The sequence below is a fragment of the Rattus rattus genome, chromosome 11 (assembly GCF_011064425.1).
Source record: "Rattus rattus isolate New Zealand chromosome 11, Rrattus_CSIRO_v1, whole genome shotgun sequence".
Lineage (NCBI taxonomy): Eukaryota > Metazoa > Chordata > Mammalia > Rodentia > Muridae > Rattus > Rattus rattus.
This window is the reverse complement of record NC_046164.1, coordinates 27,899,019-27,922,316: the sequence shown is the minus strand read 5'-3', so window position 1 is coordinate 27,922,316 and position 23,298 is coordinate 27,899,019. Positions and strand designations below refer to the sequence as shown.

At 36.2% G+C, this 23,298-nt stretch overlaps 1 protein-coding gene across 1 annotated transcript in view; it reads left to right on the top strand.

The window, feature by feature from the left end:
- Positions 1-23,298, top strand: part of Gabra2 (gamma-aminobutyric acid type A receptor subunit alpha2) — a 135,226-nt gene that overhangs the window by 85,423 nt on the left and 26,505 nt on the right. The window contains exons 7-8 of the mRNA XM_032917120.1: positions 3,366-3,509; positions 4,507-4,659. Of these exons, the coding sequence (XP_032773011.1) occupies positions 3,366-3,509; positions 4,507-4,659 (297 nt within the window). The remainder of the gene's footprint in view (positions 1-3,365; positions 3,510-4,506; positions 4,660-23,298) is intronic.

Below are 23,298 nucleotides of genomic sequence, written 5' to 3'. Positions count from 1 at the left end.
GACCAGATGCAGCAGAGAGCCTCATTTGCATTGCATAAGTGACATTAAAGGGAAACTTGAAAAGCGTTGGCACCAAAAAGAATTTATGCAAGATGCAGTAATGGTATGGGAAGGACAAGTGTTTTCGGTAGATGAGGTATTGTTACTATGACATCAGATGTCAATGGCAAGATGCCTCAATACTGAAAATGAAATGAATTTGCTGGGAAGCGTTTGATCTCAAATTAAAAGCTTCACAGAGTGCAGCTACAAAGAAATCGGATTTCGGATGCCTGAGATTATTAGTTTTCTCTGAGAGGGGACGCATGTGGTTAACACACAAAGTCTCTGTTCCTTATTCTTTTTCTGTGTAATTATTACTTACTTTATTTCTCTTCCTTCACATTCATATTCTGACACATGGCACAAACAGCTTATTCATTCCGTTGTTTATCTTTGTGTATAGCAAGGATTGGAGCATCTGTGTTAGCAGCGTGGACAGCGCTGTGAAGTGAGAGAACAACCTTAATGTGCTGGCATAGAACAATTTTGGCAGAAGCAACCATGACATTATCTTGCAGTTATTTCTTACTCTCTTTTACAAGGACCGTCACCCTAGAAAGAACTGAATTTCTGGAATGTTATCATTCTCCTCAAACACAATAATCCTCTTCCCTGTATTTGTGAAATTTAAAATCCATTCTGGTTTTATTCTGATCACCTTGTATTTTTATATTTTTGATGTTCCAAATTGACTCGAAAGTTCCTGCACGTAAGCACAGTGGCATAGCCCCAAAGAAATGGAAAACTCACATTTTTCAGACAATAGGTAATAATCTCAAGTGATTTGGGAATATTTTTATTGCTCACTGAGTATTAAGTCTGAATAGACACGTGTGTAATGCAGACGAGCATTCAAACATAGATTGTTTGACTAAATTAAATAAAACCACTCTATGAAGTGCTGCTTTCCAAGTGGGATTTACAAAGCAATTTGTAAAACGAACTGACTTCTGACTTTTTTGAAGAAATATTTCTATATTTTGGGGGTGTGGGGTGAGGTATGGGGTAAATACATAGGAGTACAGATGCTTAGAGAAGCCGAAAGGGCATCAGGCCACCTGAAGATGGGGTTTCAGGAACCCGTGAGCCCACACAGTGTGGGTGCTGAGAACCAAGTGCTCTTCAAGAGTAGTACCAACCCTTAAGTGCTGGACCATGTGTCTAGCCTCTCTTCTTCATTTAGACCTTAATGATAAACAAAGTGATCCCTCCTGGTTCACGGGTGGGTCTGAGTACAGAGAAATGCCTCTGAGCTACACTGCATTGCATTCTATTCATTGTCCACTCAAGACACTAAACAATATATAAACCATATCATCTATTATCTATCTGTCTGTCTGTCTGTCTATCTAGATTGTTAATTAATGAAATACAGTAAATGCTTTTTTTTTCAAATAGAAAAATAGAGGACCATTCACTTTCTTTATGTTTGTAATGTTTCATTTGACTTTATTTTTCTAGAATGTGTTCAGGGAGGAACTGTGGTCAGATATGCAGATTTACCGTAATATACACAGCTTAGTTATTAATTTAAAAGGAAAAATTGTGAGTAGATACAAAAAGCACTCAAATATCCTTTTCCCATCAGAATCTCACAATTTTTATAAGAATATCATCACTTTTATAAACTTCCATTTCTGTTAGTTATGTGGGAATAGTAATAAGATTCAAACAATGGTTGTTTGGTCTTTTAAATTGCACAGCATTGGAACTGCGGTTGAGGAAAGGAACATGATGTTTACTCATGAGAGAAACAAAGCAAACCACTTGATGATCTACAAATGAATGCTTAGTTAGCTACACTGTCAACTTATTATTTAATGTTTTCAGTGACAGCATGAGTGATTATTTAATTGAAATTAGCTAATTGGCAATTTAGACTCTGGAAAAACTAGAATTTACATGTGCAAATAGATAAATATTTCTCTAAGAAAGTATTACAACCACATTTATAAATATGTATTCATGACTACACCTATATTTAGAATACCAATTTAAAAATTGTTTTACATAACAACTTATTTGTGGATGCATAAATCCATACATGAGTATAAGGAGTATTTCACTTATAATAATTTTAGTAACAACATTCAGTAAGAATTGTAACATCGAGTGTCATTAAAGATCATACAGATAATGACAAACATACCTATTATCATTCAACGTGTTGCCCCTGATACTTGAAAGGAAATCAGTTTAGTAATAAACCTTAGATTAATTTCTATGAGAGGGCCACGTTTGTACCCTGATGTTCTGTGCAAAAAATATATACAGAACAAAAGAAAAATCTAATTTCAAGTGTCATAGGGAACCGAAGGCAAAGATAATGCTAGGGAAAAAAATTGGTCTAGTTTTCCTCCCTAGTTAAGCTGTCACCTTACTATCATGCTAAGCTTTGTTTCCTAATCAGCCATATAAACAAAATTACAAATAAGTTCTCCAAAGGTTCGCAGTGGAGCAGCAATTACCCACATCTTTATTTGATTGTGAAGAGACTCCCTGCATAGGGACAGGGAGCCTAAGATAGTCCAAAACAGTACCCAGAAGGGCAAAGGAATATCAGCATAGAGAATTGCTAATGACAGATGTGTCACCCTGATCAACTCCAGAGGTGTTTCACATCTGATAAATCTTTCATCGTTGCTCAAATACAGTGATGTTACTTTCTTCTCTTTGTTAATACTCATCTTCACTGGGAAGCTATACATGTGCCTTGGTGTTTACTGGTTAGTTTATAAATGGATATGGTTGAAAACACATTTACGATCTGATGGTACTGTTTAATATTCTGATTTATTTTAATGTCTATAATTAGTTCTCACTGTCCTTATTAAGTGCCTCTGTTTATGATTTCTAAAGTTGTTGTCTCTTAACTAAATAAGTTCAATGTTCAAAAAACCATATATGTTTGGATCCTAATTTTTACTTCATGGGTGGTCACTATTTCAAAGTAAACTGTATAACTAACTTCATTGCTTGTTTCTGTAATGTCTTTGTCTGCTACTTTGGGACCCAGGGAATGTTTTAACCATCTTGGGAAACAGTGTCTTTGACCATCTAGAAAGAGAAATTTACTCATCAACTCTCAAAATGGTACCAATGAAAGAATTTTCATGCTTGTGATTGGCTCTCCTTATGCTATTCATCAGTATGTTTGTAAAGTTATAGATTTTATCAAAGGATATTCTTTCCTTTATATTTTGGATCACTAAATGTTAATTTATGGTGAAATAGTCTTGTATGGAATCTACAATTGTAGACGAACCATTCTGCTAGTGCTTCTCATTCAAGTGTTTCCAACATTTGTTCCTTGTTCATGACAGATGCTTACACGACCTCGGAAGTCACTTATATTTGGACTTACAATGCTTCTGACTCTGTTCAGGTTGCTCCTGATGGCTCTAGGTTAAATCAGTATGATTTGCTGGGCCAGTCAATTGGGAAGGAGACAATTAAATCAAGCACAGGTTAGTAGCATTTTAAAAATAAATCTAATGCCTTCCCCCAGAAATTAGTAGGATAAAATCATTAAAAATGTGTAAGATAATTGAAAACACTAACCCTTGGGATCTATAGATTAAAGACACATGTTTCTTGGGAGCTTTTTGAGACATTCATAATCTTAGACTACTCCATTACTGAAGCAGGTCTGCAAAACTCCACAAGATCAATATGTGCGTGCGAGATTGAGAAGTCATATCTTAAAACAAAATGTACTATATACTCAAAAATGTTTGTCTTCTCAAATTAGTCTACTTTAGCATTTATATTCAAAGCAGGGATAACATTTTCCCTAGTTTTCTCATTTATGCTTTTCCTATTTTGGATAATTTATGATTTTTCAACTCTTGTTTCTGGGTTATCGCCAGTGGCCTGCATGGAAACCTCTCTGGGGCTGTCCTCAGTAAAGAAAAGGGCACCTGGCAATAATTAAAATCGTGGAAGAGGGGAAAAAAACAAGATAGGTATGAGAATTAGACAAAACTGATTGAAGCAAATTACGGCAGGCACAAAGCAGAGAGAAAGTCAGAATCAGTGACAGAACTGAAAGTGAAAAGCTGGACTGAGAGAGCAGCATCAATGGTGAGACCAGGCCCCAGTGCTTTGGAGACCCAGGAGGATGGAGTTCACTTAATTACTGCCTCAGCATGAGCGACCTAAGCTAATAAGATAATCCATTAGCAGAGTCTTTAGAACCATGCTGGGGAGTGTGCATGAGCTAAAGAGAAAAATTTACACCGTGTCATGGGGGCATAGCAATGGAAGGTGGCTGATACTGTGTAATTCTTTTTAAGATATTCTTTTTCTAAGGAGGCATTTCTAGTTTTCCTGAAATGTATGTGATCATTTCTTTCTTCTTCCTTTTTTTTAAGTCGGGGATTCTTCTTGTAATCCCTTCCATTTCCAAATTGTTCTGAAGGTTGACAATTACGGTTCCTTAAGCTCCTTAAATTCTCCTTCCAGGTGAATACACGGTAATGACAGCTCATTTCCACTTGAAAAGGAAAATTGGGTATTTTGTGATTCAGACCTATCTGCCTTGCATCATGACTGTCATTCTCTCCCAAGTGTCATTCTGGCTGAACAGAGAATCGGTGCCAGCGAGAACTGTGTTCGGTGAGTGAGCGCCTTCAGTACAGCAGAGTTTATTTCAGAGTTTCTCTCTCTCGATGCTTGTCACCTCCATGCCCTGCTATGTGTGGTGCAGGAAAAGTTGGTTCTAGGTATTGGATGCTAAGACAGAGTCACAGAATGGCAAACTATGTCAGTACTACACTTTAAACAAGTGCTCAGATTATGCAAATACTCTAGAACTATATTTAGCTGTGGGTTTTCCTATTTGTTATTAGTAGTATCTTCTGTTTAATCGTACTACATTTATCATTCTTCTCTATGTTAACAGACGAAGAAGGTTTTGTGTGGATTTTTTGTTTGTTTGGCTTTTTTAGATTTTAATTCAGGGGAGAAGCATATTATATTTAAAGGTTCCTTATAATTTTTTCTTACCTTCCATTTTTAATGAAGAAAGGTGATGTCGGTTTTACCATTTAGAGAAGAAGGAAAATATTGAGCTAGACTTTCTTTATGTCCATCGGGCACTTGATTTTCTTAGTTAAGAATGGGTGATGGACTTTTTAAAATTTAAACTGGAGGATATCATGATTTTAGGTCTTCAGTATTTACTTTGGTTTTACTTTGGTTTATTAAGAAATATAATCTGTGGATTTTAGATGAGAGACATAGAGTGTCATTTATGTAAGTAGTGTACTTGAGACCACCGACTCCTCCCCTGTGTAACAATATTCTACTGTATAACTGAGCCTAGCTTCTGTCTCTGGACGGTGCACGTCACCAAGCCCACTTAAAATTGATGTTCTTAAAACAATGCAGGAGAACTTGATGACTTTTTTTTCTAACATAGAAAGGGTTGAGCACATTCCATAACAGATTATCTCTGTGTCATTGTGGGAGTGACTCTCTTATTTATTTATTTATTTATTTATTTATTTATTTATTTATTCTGCTCATGTTTTTTTAATTTTATTTTTTATTAGATATGTTTCTATATATACATTTCAAATGTTATTCCCTTTCCCGGTTTCCTGCCCATAAGCCCCAATCTCCTCCCACTCCACATATAGGTGTTCCCCCCATCCATCCCCCTTGAACCCCCCCAACATTCCCCTGCACTGTGGGTACAACCTTGGCAGGATCAAGGGCTTCCCCTTCCTCTGGTGCCCCAATAAAACTATTCTCTGCTACATAGGCAGTTGGAGCCCTGAGTCAGTCCATGAATCAGTCTTTGGGTAGTGGTTTAGTCCCTGGGAGATCTGGTTGTTGGCATTGTTGTTCTTAAGGGAGTGCAAGCTCCTTCAACTCTTTCAATCGTTCCTCTCATTCCCCCAAAGGGGGTCCTGTTCTCAGTTCAGTGGTTTGCTGCTAGCATTGACCTCAGTATTGGACATGCTCTGGATGTGTCTCTCAGGAGAGATCTATATCCGGTCCCTGTCAGCATGCATTTATGAAAGTGTTGCTGAGAATTTGCTTTCAGTACTGTACTAGGAACTGGAAATCAAAACACACAAAATATAGCTCCTGCACTCAGGTGGTTTGGTTAGGGTATGTAAGCAGAATAACTGAAGATTAATCACAGTATGGGATGAAGGCTTCATTGCACACCCACATCCACAAAAGTTTATTCTCCTAAGTCTATGAATACGATGGTGGTTAAATATTTGAGAAATGTCTTAAAACAAGTAGGTATGTGTAGAACAGATATGTCTTTGGCTGAACAAAACAATAGCCAAGGAGAATAAAATGTTCAATAACATTGAGGAATGAAGGGACACAGTGTGTGGGTGAGAATTGTTTCAAGATGGACAGTGGAGGTACAGATAGAGGTATTATTCAAGACCTTAGTGAGAAAAGGATTTCAGTTTCTCTTAACAGAATGAACCTCCAGTTACAGAAGAGGCAATCTGCCGCATGATTTTTGGTGTCATAATATTAGGAAAAACATCTGAAAAATGCTTGCTATTTAATATATGCTCTTTGTTTTATTTTAATAACTACTTGAGTATTATTGACATTCGTAAAACTATACATCATATATACATATATACATATATATTAAACACACATATACACATATATATGTGTATATATATATACATATTCCAATGAATATCAATATACAAGTGTCATGGCTATTGTATACTAGTTTTTTCTTAACTACTTTTTATTGTTATGTGTGTTGGAGACATAAAATATAAGCTCCATCTTTTGGCTATTGTATATATATATATATATATATATATATATATATATATATATGTGTGGCAGATTTCTAAAAGAAATCTAATTTATATTTTTAAAGTTGTTAGCCTTTGTATGATTGATATCATCCTACTTGTAATTTGTAAAAATTGTAAAAGCTGAAATGTAAGAAACAATCAGAGTCCCAGAGCAAACTTAGAGAGATATTTAAGTCCAATGAAATAAAATAATGTGATTAATAAAGAATATACAGGCAATGAAGAGAAAAAGCAGAAAGGTTGTTTGGGAAAAGGTCTAGGAGTCTGGATAGATATCTACATAACTACACATGGAAAGATAATTTATATGTTTAAAGTGATTTTTCTTTATTTCTTTTAGAGAATAGTGTTGTCAGTAACAAAACCCAAATGAACAGAATAGAAAAGTAGAAAAAGTGTAATTTTGGTTGTATAGATTTAGTTTTTGATGTTACTTGAAATATCTGTGTTCAGTACAATGCGTAAATAGAAGTATATAAAACATAAAACAATGGCAGGTCTGAGGGTGAACATTCCAGCTAAGGCAACAGAATGTATGGATGTAGCATTTACATAGCAGATAAAACAGTTGGGAAAATGTGGGGTAAGAGGAAAGAATCCTTATCAGTAAATGATGAAGTTTAGAAACTTTAAAAAAACTGAATAGAAAACACAGAGAAATAGGAAGGAAATACAATTTCACCCTCTCATAGACAGGTATATATAAAGAGCTAAACATAAATTTTTTTCCTGAGACATAGTCTCCCCTGTCACAGTAAAATATTCTTCAGATTTTATGTAACTGCCCTAGAAAGAACTAAACAGACTCAATATGCTCTGAGAATTGGATCGACTTCCATTTTGTGTTAGCCAAATAGGAATGGGTCTTTCTTTGGAATGGGGTTGATATGGAACCTTTTGTCTACTGACTTATTCTCTATTTCTATGGCTTTTTTTCCTTCCCTTTCTCATCCTTCTATGGCCCTCCCCATCTCCTTTCTTCCTTCTCTTCTTTCTATTTTTTAATGTTTTTAAAAATCATCATTTATTTATTTACTTTTTGGCAGTTTTACTTTTTGACAGATACAGGCATGGGAGAAAGAGAAAGGAGGGAAGATACATGGAATTGGATAGGTATTGAATTGAGGAAGACCTGGAGAAAGTTAGGTGACTGTAGAGAATGTTACCAAGATATATTATATGAGAAAAACAAATCTTAAAGAAAGAAAAGTGCAAACAAAAAGATAATGGGGAAGCAATTAAATTTTAAAATGTATATGGATTTATATAGAAAGTTTTTGAAGATAAAATTTAAATTAAGATTTATTCCCAGAATCAATTTTGGTTTAAAATTATTCACATGTTTATTTAATGTTGGTCATCTTTTCTTTGTAAAAATACTACATGCTATTATTAATTCTTTTTTGCTATAAACAATTGACATTGTTTACATGAAGTGATTTATAAGTTGGTTACTTTCCAAACACAGGTTTGTCCAATATTTTTTACATAGTGTGTGAAAATTAGATTATATATAGTTTAGCATTGCACTGGTAATGTCGCTTGACATTGAGCTACAGAGTTCAAAAAGGAGCAGTGTATATAAAATATTTGGTATATATACACATATTCATATATATATATATATGCATATATATACATACACATGCACACACACACACACACACACACATATATATATATATATATATATATATATATATATATATATACATACACACACAATTTTTTGACACCAATCAGATCTCATTACATTTATGCTTAGTTTTGGGCATGTCTCAATCATCAAATCAAAGTAGGTGCACATTGTTACTGACATAGAGCTTGGAATATGTGTTCTACATGATCATGATGAATGTATACCAAAGAAATGGAATGTATTAGCATAATTTACAACAATGGAAAGTTCCTCGACATTAAATTCACTGCATATTTACACATAATCAGAGCAAGAATGTATTCTCTTCTAACCATCAGTAGATATTCTGAGTGCAACAAATGAAACAAAACCACATTAACTGTTCATAAATAAAATTATAAAGAAGATACTTATTTATAAAATGAAGATATGTTAAAAATAGCTAAGAGAACATTTCATATATGGAAACAAAATGAGCAAAGAAATAGGTGAGGATACAGGAACTGATAAGAAATATTCAAAATGGATGTGATAAACTGCACACTGGGAAGATAAAAATTGAAGGAATCACTATCAAGTATACATGAATATTATACAGGATATCTGAAATTTGGGGTTACAACTCACTTTTCAATATATGTGAAGTGAATGATATATTCCAAGTACCTTCTTCCAAGTATACCAATGACATAGTAATTAAAAATAACAATTAAATTGGAAATATAGGGGAATGAACAAATACTCAAAGAACCAGCTATCCAAATAGTAAGCCACTTAGGAAATCAGACTATGTATGGGGGAAATAGCATGCAAAAACAGCATGATGAGGCTTAATTATCATTATAGAATTCAGTAAAAGCAATGCTCAGAGGAAAATTCATAGTAATTAATGTCTATATTAACAAGGAAAAAGTCTCCAATAATTAAATTGTATGCATTGCCATGTAAGAGCAGAAGAGAAAAACAGCCAAACGAAATGCCTATAAAGAGAAGTAGATAAGAATAGAGAAGAAATAAAAATAGAAAACATAAAAGAAAGTTTATGTCACCATAATCAAAGCTCATTCCTTTTAAATATTGGTAAGCTAGCAGACAAAGGAAGAAAAGACCAGAAGCCTAAAATCAATGGATGTTACTCTCAACTTTACAGACTGTAAACAGTGCAGAGGTAAACGACATGACAGGGCCACATCAACAAGTTATGTAATGTTGATGGCATGGATATCTGGGGGAGAAAAAAAAACTAACTGAAAATCAATCTCAGAAGAGTAAAAATAAGGAAATAACTGGAAGTATTCAGTTCAGGAAGTAACTGGGCACTTCAAACAGAGAAAATTCCCATGCCAAATGGATCCAGTGGTGAATTCAATCAAGCTTTCATAGATTTAGCATCAACCATCTTCACGACTGAGCAAATTCAACACTGAATCTGAATACCAGCTATTTCTCAGAATTGAGATGCACAGATTTTTTTCTCAGATATATATTTCCCATTATGAAAATTACTAATTAAAAGCAAACACATGATGTTGCCAGAAATAATGGAAATAGTTGTAATGACTCCAAAAGTTCGGATGTGTAACTTTCAAAGAAAGAATATTGGAGAATATTGATAATAATGATATAGTAATGAAAAAGAGAACAAGGCGATACAAGAGACACACTGTAGAGTTTTAGTGTAAATATGTGATATGTTGTCTAAAACACATTACAGTTCATTTGTTCAGTACAGATTATAAGGAAAATATTTTACTAATGTCTACACAAGGTTTTCGTAGCATAAAAATAAACTTGTATATTTTATAAGAAACCTGTAAAAAATACCTATTTAAATAGAAGTGCAATGAATATATCAATACATATTTAAGTCCAAATTAGCAAAGGATGTTAGTGTTAAGGCTGCCAATATAAAAATATACTATAAAATGACTACAGAAGCATGTATGTGCATACATACGTATATAAACACATACACTAAATACATATTTGAAAATTAAATAAAAGAAGTCTCTATCGAATGCCACCTAATGTTGCCCTCTGGCCTCCACACACATATGCACATATCCATCCACACCTGCACGAATATTTTTTGCCAGCACATACATATACAAATGCATGAGAAACAGGCACAAAGGCGAGAGAGAGCGAGAGAGTGAGAGTGAGAGCGAGAGCGAGAGCGAGAGCGAGAGAGAGAGAGAGAGAGAGAGAGAGAGAGAGACAGAGAGAGAGAGACAGAGAGAGAGAGACAGAGAGAGAACAAAATGTACATGATTTGAAATATATATGTATAGATATAAGGACTAAAAGCAGTATTCTTGCAAATAGATACCATTTTTTTTTTTTGGTTCTTTTTTTTCGGAGCTGGGGACCGAACCCAGGGCCTTGCGCTTCCTAGGTAAGCGCTCTACCACTGAGCTAAATCCCCAGCCCCAATAGATACCATTTAATGGTAAAACATTCTTGGCAAAAATTCTAAAAGTTATTGTTTGTCATCAAAATAACTCTTTGTATACGTACATATATATATATATATATATATATATATATATATATATATGCTGCACTGACTTTTAACACATTGTACTGTGTACCCCACCCTTCTTTCATGGTTTCCTGCTGGCTTGTATGGTGTAACTCATCTGAGTGATGAGAAGCAGTTACCATAAACCATGTTCCTAGAGTTTCAACCCGTTTTAAACATTTTACTCTAAATCTAGGGAGGATTATACAATTTCTTCTTTTTAAAATACATCCCTAAACAAAATAAAATAATGTAAAACAAAAGCCATCTCATGGGAATCCTACAAGACAAACCTACAAAGAGAAAAGAGGCCAAGAGAAGACACTAGAATCAGAGACCCATTCATTCAAACACTCAGGAGTCCTATGAAAAATTAACTGAAAGCTCTCTCTCTCTCTCTCTCTCTCTCTCTCTATATATATATATATATATATATATATATATATATATATTATATATATATATTCTCATGCAGACCCATGTAGGTCCAATGCTTGCTAGTTCAGTCTCTATGAGGTCATATGAGCTTTGATCAGTTGATTTGTATGGCCTTGTCCTCTTGGTATCTTCTACTCCTTTGCTCTTTCACCCTTTCCATCTCTACTCCTGTGGATTTTCCTTAGCCCTAAGGCGAGGGATTTGACGGAGACATTATATGTAGACTGCATATCCAACAACTCTCTCTTTATGTGTCTTACTGTCATTCTTTGTATTTGTTCCCATCTACTGCTCGAGGAAGCTTCTCTGATGAAGGCTGAATAATGTACTGATTTATAAGCATAGTAGAATATCATTTGGAGTAATTTTTACTGTTACCTTTCTTTAACCAGTAGTACTTGGTTTTATCCCAGGTCTCTGGTATATCTGGTCTCTGGTTCTGGGTCACCCAAGCAGAGTTGTGTATGGGTTCCATCTCATGGAGAGGGCCTTAAGTCCAATTAGACATAGGTTGGTTACTCCCCCAAGAACTGTGCCACCATTGCTCACCAAGCATTCTTTGAAGGCAGGGCACATTGTAAATCCAAGCTATTGAAGGTGGGTAGATGTTGAGGTTAGAAATTCTTCTTATAGATCATGTGTTATATTATTTTGCGTTAATTGCATATTATATTATTTCTCAATATGTTTTATCAAAGCTAAAACATGGTTGGTAAAGATTGTAAAGTGATGAGAAATACTTAGTTTTTAGATACAGAGTAACTTGCTTAGGCCTTTCCTTCTTGTTATCGCTGAGTGACTTCCAACAGAGTTCTCAGATCTTCTGTACCTTCGTTTTTTTCCATCCATAAAACTGTACATGTAATAATCTTGTCCTCATAGATGAGCCTAGGAGAATCGCATTACACAACACCCTCATATACATGCCTTTAGGGAACACTGACCATCGTTGTGGCACAGGATAAATGCTGTGTAAACATCTGCAATGATTGTTATCTGGATTCAGACACAGCTTTCTTCTTTATGTCAAGACATGTGTAAAGGGCGGGTAGCCCATTTGAAGCAGAGTAACAGTACTCACTTTCGTGAGACAGAGTCTTTGAAGAATCATAAACTCTGGAGATCTAGCAACAATAGATGGAGCTAGTTCTTTGACATCAGATCACCAGAGGGTGGGTTTTTGAAGAGAGTGCTCTAATCCTTGACAGTCTTTATTTGTATGGACTCCAAACCGTGTATATTTCAGGTTTAGAGTGGTAGGACAATTCAAGTCAATTCAAGTAGCAAAATTCAATTCTATGAAAGTAATGAAATTCAATTTCTAGAGGGGAATTTGATTCAACTCAATTGTTGGCCCCTGTTTACTTCATTCTTTTCTTAGGCACATGGATGGAATTAGAAAATATCCTGAATGGGTTAATGCAGTCACAAAAGAACACACATGGTATATACCATGGTATAAGTGAATGTTAGTCCAAAAGCTTGGAATACCCAAGATACAATCCACAAACCACATGAAGCTCATGAAGAAGGAAGACCAAAGTGTGGATGCTTCAGTCCTTCTTAGAAGAGGGGAACAAAATACTCAAGGGAATAAATATGGAGACAGAGTGTGTACCAGAAACTGAAGGAAAGGCCACCTAGAGACTGCCACACCCATAACCAGCCCATACACAGATTCTTACGGACACCAAGAAGTATCTTGCTGACATGAGCCTGATATAGCTGTCTTCTGAGAGGGTCTACCATAGCCTGACAATATACAGAGGCAGATGCTCACAGACTGAGCATGGAGACCCCAAAGGAGGAGTTAAAGAAAGGACTGGAGGAGCTGAAGGAGTGAGCAACAATATCAATCAACCAGACTTGCCAGAGCTCCCAGGGACAAAACCACCAACCACAGAGTACACATGAAATGACCCAGGACTCTAAACTGCATATGTAACAGAGGATGGCCTTGTCTGGTATCAATTGGAGGAGAGGCCCTTGGTCCTAGGAAGACTTGATGCCCCAGTGTAGGAGAATGCTAGTGCAGGGAGGTGGGGGAGAGCAGGTTTATGGGTGGGGAAGCACCCGCATAGAAGCAGGGGGAGGGAGGATGAGATGATAGGGGATTTCTGGAGGGGAAACCTGGAAAGGAGGGGAAACTGGAAAGGGGGATAACATTTGAAATATAAATAAATAAAATATACAATTAAATAAAAGAAATGTATGCCATCTAAAAACACCACCACTGAATCTTGATTTTGCCTTGGCTTTTAGCTTGAATAAAAACAATGCAAAAGCTAAACGTGGACCCAGCTGTAATCTCACAGGGTCACTGCCCTCAGCTACTTTGCAGGAATCATCTGCTACCTATGTTCCTGAGTGGCAAACCCTCTTATCTATATGCTGGATTGCATCCTTCTCACCTGCTTAAGAATACCATTGACCTAATCCTCCATCTCTATCATCATCAATGCCTTCAATATTTAGTCATCACTAATAGAAAAAAAGTAGTGCAAAGTTAAAAATATCTTCTTTACTATGGAATTTGTGTGTTGAAAATATACCCATTTGCATGTAACCTATAAAGACATCCAGGGTCCAGGCTTCTATACCAGCTGTCAGAAACATAATCACACGAGTCACACCAGTAGAAGTAAAAGAGCTCTCTATCATAACTTGTGAGAAATCATATGTATGCCGAAAGCTTTTTATAATGACATTATTGAAGTTAATTAAACAAGGAAGGAAACACACACACACACACACACACACACACATACACACACACACAAACACACACATATTTCTTCACAATACATATACATATATGTGTATATTTATCACTTAATGATACAAGTAATACTACTTAGGACTGATTGTACTGTGAACAGAGTATGCTAGTTAAGAAAACCCTTTTAATTTCTGTATACTCTAGGCTTGTTCCTCTGTAAATGGAAACACAAGCTGTTCATTAGGGAAAGCCTAGAAGGATGCATGAAATAACAAATGCAAGAGCAATATAGATTTTCTATATCAGTATATCTATACACTGTGTAAAGGACTATGGGCCGTGAAAGATGGTGATGGGTAGTAATAGTTAGCCAGGCAAAATAAACTCATAGGTATTGATTACACTGGGTGTATGCTAATATGTTTTCATTGATTAATTTATTCAGTTTACATCCCAAACACACCTCCTCCTCTCATCCCTGTGCCACCCATCCATGCCACTTACCCCTTTCTCTTCTAATGAGAAGGGGAGCCCCCCACAACATCTACCTGCCCTGGTGAATCAAGTTGCATCAGAACTAAGCACATCCTCCCACACTGAGGTCAGGTAGGGTAGCCCAGCTAGGAGAAAGAGATCCAAATGCAAGAAACAGAGTACAAGTCAGAGACAGCCCCAGCTCCTCTCCAACTGTTAGGGGACCCATATGAAGGCCAAGCTGAATATTTGCTATATACGTGTAGGGGGCCCAGGCCAATCCATGCGTGCTCTTTGGTTGTTGACTTGATCTTGTGTGCTAATATTTTTATCAAGGGGAAAACAAGATTTCTCTTAAATGTAGAGGGACTCATATTTTTGCATAAATCACTTTTGGCTAAATCAAGGTGAAGAGTAAATTTCCACCGTAAACTCAGAGTTTTATTTACTGGAGACTCAAAACTATATTTCTCACCCTACCGAGCTTGTTTCCTGGCTAGTACCCATGGACATATTAATTTGAAATCTGTGGATGAGGGCAGGCAGTGATAGGAAATAACACTGTAGAAGCTCAAGGCAAAAAAAAAGAGAGGAGAGGAGAGGAGAGGGAGGAGAGAGAGAGAGAGAGAGAGAGAGAGAGAGAGAGAGAGAGAGAGAGAGAGAGAGAGAGAGAGAGAGAGAGAGAGGGTGAGTGGGTATGGTAGCCAGGAATGAGACAGTTATATGAGTAAAGACTTCGGTCTGTGTAGCTGAACGATTGAAGCAGTCTTATCAGGAAAACGATAATTTTCACTAAAATTCACAAGAAGAAGCTGTTAGAGGAAGTAAATGTGTGGATGGTGGCAGGGTATGAAAATAATGAATACGAAGACTGTCCATGGCAGAGATAATTTAAGAGTTTATTCCCAATCTCCGTTCTCCAAGAGGCGCCGGCTGCGGAGTGCTAACAGGAGGCATACCTGGCATCTCAGAATTGACTTTGGCACAAGGCAGCACATGCTAATCAGATGCAAGCTGCCAGCCCACCAGCCGCCTTTCTCCCTGCTGCTGCCACAGTCTCATCCCAGCCATCCCACTGCCAATTAGGAAAGTGAGTGAAGCAAAATACAGTAATAAGCCATGGCAAGGAGAATTAGAGAGTCTCTCCAGTTCTAGTTCGGGCTGAGATGATTTGCTGGGAATATAGTTGGACTGCCTAAGTTTTTTTTCAGTATTAATGAATTACTATCATCTTTCTGTAAGGGTATAAGAAGGTAATTAAAAGTAAATGCTGTTTACTTGGTCAACTTCGCACTAATACTGAGACTTTGATGAGGCCTTGTAAATTTTAACACAATATAATCATAATTGGTGAAGGCACTCTTTTTTGTAGCTCATAAATAATACTGAAAACAGCACTATTTAGTGCTACTTATACTATATGCTGAGTTGAGTATATCAAAATTTTGTTGTTAATTATGAAACAATTTCTTAGTTAAAATAATAAATGTCGTTTTCCTACTTGCTGACAAAAGAACTGACCCATGGAAAAATTCTGAGGCCCTATAACTTCTGTAAGCATAACACCCTACTATCTAATATCAGGTCAATACATAAGCAGCAAATACACATATATGTGTGTGTGTTTGTGTGTGTGCATGTGTATGTGTATATGCATGTGTATGTGTGTGCGTGTGTATGTGTGTATGCATGTGTATGTGTGTGTATGTGTATTTATTTTGAGAATTGTGTTTACCGTGAGTATGTCAGAATTTGCATCCAACACTAAGAACTCATCATCACAGTTAGCTGTCAACAGATGAATCTGAAGGAGTTTTGTGTGCTTTGAACTATAGTTGAATTTTATTATTAGTGGAATAGGACTGATATAGTAATATAAACTTTCACATTCTCATCTGTCCTGTCCTGTTACATTTTGAAGCAAAATTATCCTGATTAAGCCATTTCTGAGTATATAACTATTCAGAGTTGCATCATGGTAACACTTAGAAACTCAGTATAAATTGAGCATAATTTGATTGTTGTATTAACTGTGCTCTCAAAATGTTTGTACAATACATTTTGTCTTGCAAGTCATCTATGAAATCTTTACGGTATTGTAGATTTTATGAGGAAGACAGCGGGTATCCAAGATTTTTTCCTTGTCATTTATTTGTTTTGTTGATTCTGGCTTTATTGTGTAGAGCAGCTAAGGCATGAAGGACGTCATCTCCTGCTCAGGCCTCCAAATTGATAATATCTTACAGGTGTCCCCTTTGGTTTTAAGTCGACTTAGATTTTGATGGGTATCTTTGTTTACAATTCCTAAACTTTGAAATTATAATGTAGAGAACAATAGCTTCTCTAGTTTGATTCTTCCCCTACTTTATAGGTGTATGAGTGTACATTTTCAGGTTTTAATTCTAAAAATTATACAAGCTACTAGTTATGTTCACTGTCAGTTCAAAGAAATAGTTTCTAATTGGATTAATTTTTGATGGAACTTTTTTCTAATACATTATTCATCATAAATAACAGAATATTTCCCCAGCTAAATCACCTGAGGGAGCTACAAAAGCCTCCCAAATGATTAACATTACGCCATTCAACCTGCATTTTGTAGCAATGCAATTTACAGGAATGGGAAGAAAATGGATTTGATAACAGTAGGGAGTTTGTACAGAGAAGGGCTTTCTTTGGTCTGATGTTCTTTTATTGTCTTATTGTCATAGTGCCAACCATATTATTTTATCTTAAATGCAACAAATCACAATATTACTGTGAAATATAGCAGTAGTCACACCAGGTTTGCCTTTATTAGATAAAGGAAAACAGATGTTTCAGGCATCTGCTTCTGACTATTTCTACATCCAGCTTTACCTTAATGAAGACAATTCTGAACAACCATCATTTCAGAGATCCCGAGATTGGCTATGAGCCATTCTAATATTTGGAAATTACACTCTCCATAAGGTGCACTAGAAGTTAACAGTTTATGTTTGCAAGAGCTTTGTCTTTAGCGCTGATGGCATTGAAAGGTCCAAATCGTTATCAAATTATGCCTAATTAAAGAGCTGAATCATGTCCTTTGAGACATCTGAGAACAGAGTAGTTCAGTCACGAATGTCAAGGGTTTAATTAATCCAGAGTTACAGATTTATTTTGAAAAGATTCTCAGCTTCGTGGAGACAGTGAAAGAATGGAGAAGAAACTGCTCCCCGCCCCCACTCTCCTTTCTAATGACCCGTGTTAATTCTTAAACCAAGTGGGGCGTGAAGAGCTGAAAAATCAAACGATTGAGTCGTTTTGAATCCATTTATGGAGTTCAGTGTTCTTTGGTGTTTCTCAGTCTACCACTAGATGGGACTCTTACGTCCTTGCTTTTCATTCTCAGCATCTTTATCCACTGTTTATCTAGGGGGCCTAAGGAGCACAGTAAACAAACAAACAAGCTACAGAAATCTGCAGTAGACAGACTCTACGTGGTTTATTCGTGTTTGCTGTTAGGTCTATACAATGCAGATTTTAGTCACCGTTGTGGAGGGAATGTGAATGAGGTACAGTGTGAGAGAAGGAAGATGGCAGGAGAGTTGTATAGTTGTTCAGGAAGTGCAAATGGCAGACGTATATGCCTGCATCACTTAGCCCTACAATCCAAGAAGACGTCAGTTCCATTTTCAGCTGAAGAGGTTCACTGTGGAGTGCTGTGCTGTGCAAAAGCCACCGTCTTACGTAACTTAATATGATGTTTATATTTTGATGCAATTAAACCTCTGTGCCACTCTCCAGAAGCAGTTCGAAGATTTTAAAAGTCCCATTCAGATTTAAAACTCAGTTTTTCTAAGCATACCCAAATCCCAAGCAATTACAACTGTTCCAACAATTCTAGGTCCTTAACATAAAAGTGAGACCTCACAGACTTCACCAGTAAAATGCACTGCTGGAAAATGATATGAATCTAAAACTAATATTGAAAGAAATCAGCTTTTTAAATTTGTGGCAAAGAATTGTGAAGCTTCAAGTCAGGGTCTCTGAATTTTGTCTTACATTGACTACTTGATAATGCTGTGATTTTAAATAAGATAGTAAATCTCACTTCATTTAAATTTTCTTGTTTATAATTATAATAGCTGCATCTGTTAAAGCATTGAAGATAAACTTAGAGGTGTGTCGATGATGTCACATTAACAAATGAAAACAAGCACAAAAATACTTCCTTGATTCATTTGACCAAAACCTTTGAATTTTCCCATGTGCCTTCCATCTCTCTGTGGTTACTGAACTATCCATTAACTCCCATCTCTGTCTTTTCCTCTATTTCTACCCCTACCTCATTCCTCCCTACCTGCACCCCCTGTCTGATTAACAATGAATTCTGGGTAAAGCAATAGACATTGTATTTACAGATTTCTACATCTCTATGCACAAAAGTAGGCACATTACATATTATATTTATTCAATCTAAAGAAATTATGCTTGCCAGGAACTATGATGGGTTTTTCAGAAGTAATGGTAAGCAAAACTGTGATACCTGTCCTTAAGAGAGTTGGTGTTCTATTTGAGGTGAGGGACAGATAAAAATACCCAGCACATTTGGTTAACTTTGCTATGTTAATATGAAAAATACTCTCTGACAACACCAAATACTTGAGTACCACCCCCACCCTTGATCAGGTGTCTTGCGGCTCTGCCAACGCCTGAGTTCTACAATCACCATGGATCTCTATGTGTATGAATGGACTTTCAGTCTCAAATATACTGTGAATTAATTTCACTCTGTCTTGAAAAATCTTTCGATGTCTTAAATTTAAGTGTTACTACACGCTTTGATTTTAAACTGACTTAAATAATATATCTGTATGGGTTTATTAGTACTTTCAATCTTACTATAATTATGTTAAAGGTTTCATTAAAGCATTAAAATAATTTTATGGTCCACAGTTTTTTTTTTATAAACTGTGGTTCAGGCTTGGGGCTTAGAGTGAAGATGAAGCAAGTTTAATAATTAAACCAGAAGTATAATTATTAAACACTTTGATTTCTTGAATTTTCTGTTTTGGATAATTATTTGAAAATAGCAGAGGAAAAGTTATCATATATCAATCTTCTAATGGGTTATAATTAATTGACATCCATTTCTACATGTTTTCACAGGCTGTTTCTTAAAAGTAAGATATCAGCATACAGTGGCTTAGTAGAATTTCTGAATTTCTTACTTAAAATTTCAAGCCACGATGGGATATTTGTGAGTTGTCTTTATCATAACTTACATCCTCCTACTCTTTGATTCTCAAAGGTTGCCTATATAGTATCAGTGTATTCTGTTAGCAAGCATTTATGCATCTTTTCTGATTGCAAATCAGCCACAAACAAAATAAAATCGCCCAGAAGGGAATGATAGGCATCTGACTAATAATAGGGGTCTTATTTTTAAAATCAAGTGCTAATATTTTGAGGCTGAACACTTCATATTTCAGTGCTGACATGTGCAGAGTTTGCAATCTGTCTCTCCTATCCTCACAAACCAAAGCTGAACAACATGAAAACTAAGGTGTCGCATTGCATTCACGGTGAACTATGATGACAGCCAAAGTGTCATCCCAAATTGTGAGGCGGCACGCAAACTCAGAGTGACACAGCCAAGAGCTCTTACCTGGAAGAGAAGCTGTGGGAGCCATATGCTGGTTGGAACATTGTCATAGTAATTTTGATGAATTGCTTGGGACTGAATCTGTATTACTGTGGCAATGAGACATTTATCAAGCTATAGTGTTCCTGGAGCATCACACGTTCATGGACTCTAACTAATTACCATTACTAGATACTAAAAAAACAAAAAGAAGATGTGAGAATTATAGCCAGGGTCAGTGCGACTAATAATTCTGATCTTTTCCCAGACCCTCCTTCAGATCAAAACATTCAGAAAAACAGACTAGAGCTCTCCCCTGTGATAGGAATGAAGCTTTCTCTATCCGGCCCATCTAGATTTTCTAATTTTAACCAAAAAGGGTGATAATTCATAGTCTTTCCATCCTGAATTCTTGGAAATGCGTTGAGTGCTGTAGCAAGTTGAACAGCTATGGCAATGGGGAAACATTTGTGAGTGTTTGTTGTAACCTGGGACATAAGTTCACCAGCAGAGAGATGCAATCAACATCTAGAGCCCTCCCCTCAGCTGCTAATCACAGCATCTCTGGACTCTAACAATCTATAAGAGAGCTAAATAGAACACTCTAGAACTCATGGCAGGCGGCACTCATAGCTACAGCAAGCATTATTAACCCAACGCAGCAAACATTAAAGTAGAACAATGAACATAAATCCTACACTACAAGTCCACCTATGTTCCCTTTCCCAACTCAGTAACGATAATAACAATAAAATTGCATGACATGACAGAAGGTAAAATAAAAATAGATAAAGTGGCAAAGCCAACACTAAACCATGATTTTATTTGTTGGGATTGCTGGATGGGAAACAAAGTGTTTGGTATAGCCATCAATATTTAATGGATCTGCTGGTAAGCATGAAGGGCAAGAAAGAGCTGAGTAACACAGGCAGAGGGATGTAACTAAGGAATAATCAAAAGGAAACAGATTTTATTGTGTACATGCATGAATTCCCCAGAACAGAGTGAAATTATAAAGGTAACCATAGAAATTAAAACACAGCATGGAAACGGAGATTCAAGGAAGAGGCTCAGCCGTCAGCTGAGTAAGAAAAGGAGGACTGAGGAGTTTGCAGGTATGCATCACTGTGAAGTTAAAGTGTAATTCAAACAGGCAGCTAAACACTAGTGGGAGAGCTGCTACGACTTCATCATGTCTTAAATATTCATAGTTGGAAAATAAGGAAAGAAGGAAGTAGGAGTATAAAATAAATGTTTGAGATAATAATGGCTGAAAATGTAGGGATACTAATTATAGACTGAACCACAGAAATAAAAGAAAGCCCAAGAACAGAAATAAGTATAAATGCTTGAAGAACATGCAGAAAGCTGAGTGTGTTGATATACATGTGAGAGCGCAGACCCCACCAGTTGGTGATCTAGTTGACTCACAGCAAATTTGAACCAGTTTTGTCTATAACCTAAGTTCTGGACCAGTGAAAACTACATAGAACATGTACCTTTTAAAAAATATCTATACAACAAAGTAAACACGTTTATAAAAGCTTGGGTGTGGTTGAAAAAGGAAAATGAAAACAGACGTGAAAACTATCACCTCAGTTCTAGGTAAAGTCTCTGAAGTAATCTTTAAATTGGGCTCTGATGTTATGGCCTTGCTTGAAATCCTCAGTTTCTATTTTCTTGCTTGTATCCTTTGTGCAATTCCCCTTTAGCCTAGATTTTGTGTCCTTCAGTCTTGTACATGTTATCTACTAATTCAGTTGTGGTTTTCTTGATATCACATTTCTCCTTACTGCCTGTTTTGCTGTGTTAGATTTGCCCAACCTACTTCTCTACACAGACTGACCTATTATGGGTTGTCAAGCAGCTTCCCCAATTATATGTAGGACACATTTGTGTTCTTACATTTTAATATCTCTTGGAGAGCTCTGGTTTTTCCACCATGTCCAAAATGTGGGGATTATTTCAGGAAAGAAGTGATAGGTTTCTTGGTATTATGCTAATAAATACATGCTTTTCCATTCTAGATCATTAGGGAGCCATTTAAATAAATATTCATGTATTCTATAACTTCGTAGTACATTTGTACATTCCACTAGGTGCCCCCTTTCGTTTTCATTTTTGGAAAGAGGCAGATGGCATGCAGTTTACTGGGGAATAGGCTTGTGCACACGAGTGCAAACTGAGCAGGGAAGGTGATGACAGGATGACAGTCACACAAGATCTCGAGGAAAAGAACGCAAGGGAAGCATGCACACCATGGCTACTACAGAGACCAAGCGCCTTTGCTCTTTATTAACTTGTGTGCTCACAAGTGCCTGTGAAAAGTAGAATTCGGTAATTATCAATAGCAATTCATTACATGAAGGAATATGAGTTATCAAATTATAAATGAGGGAAATGTGCACAAGAGGAAAGAGTACAATTTCAGAAATAAAGCATGTGCATTTACTCACACCAACAAAACCTTTATGCCTCCGCCCTTGAATCTGAAATCTGAAATGGTTGTCATTTAGGTTGTAGGCACTGTCACTGAAAAGAGACCTATAAGAAGTAAAGTATTTGACTCTGGAAATGAGTTTTGGATCTAATAAATCTGTGATCTACTCATGTAAGCCAGAAAAATAATATGTCACCCTGTATGACTGTATAAGCTGTAAATAGAACCTTCTAGGGCATAATTGTATCTGTGTTCTCACAAAGTATAAATTAGGAAAATATAATATAATCGAAGTTTACAATAATGATAAATGTGTAAATTGCCTGTAAGACAGAGAAGACTCAATGTTTCCTTGGACAGGTGTAGAGGAGCTGTGAGTTATAATTGTAACCTTTCTCCACGCAATGGTAATGAGTTCTAAACATTATTATGCTATGTTACAATTGTAACTTTCTCAGTGGTAGTAGAAAAATATCATTTGTCGATTCTTGATCTTAGAGCATAAGCCATTGGTGTTTTGTTCAGGAAATTTTTTCCAGTGCCCATGTGTTCAGATGCTTCCCTAGTTTTTTCTTCTATTAGTTTGAGTGTGTCTGGTTTGA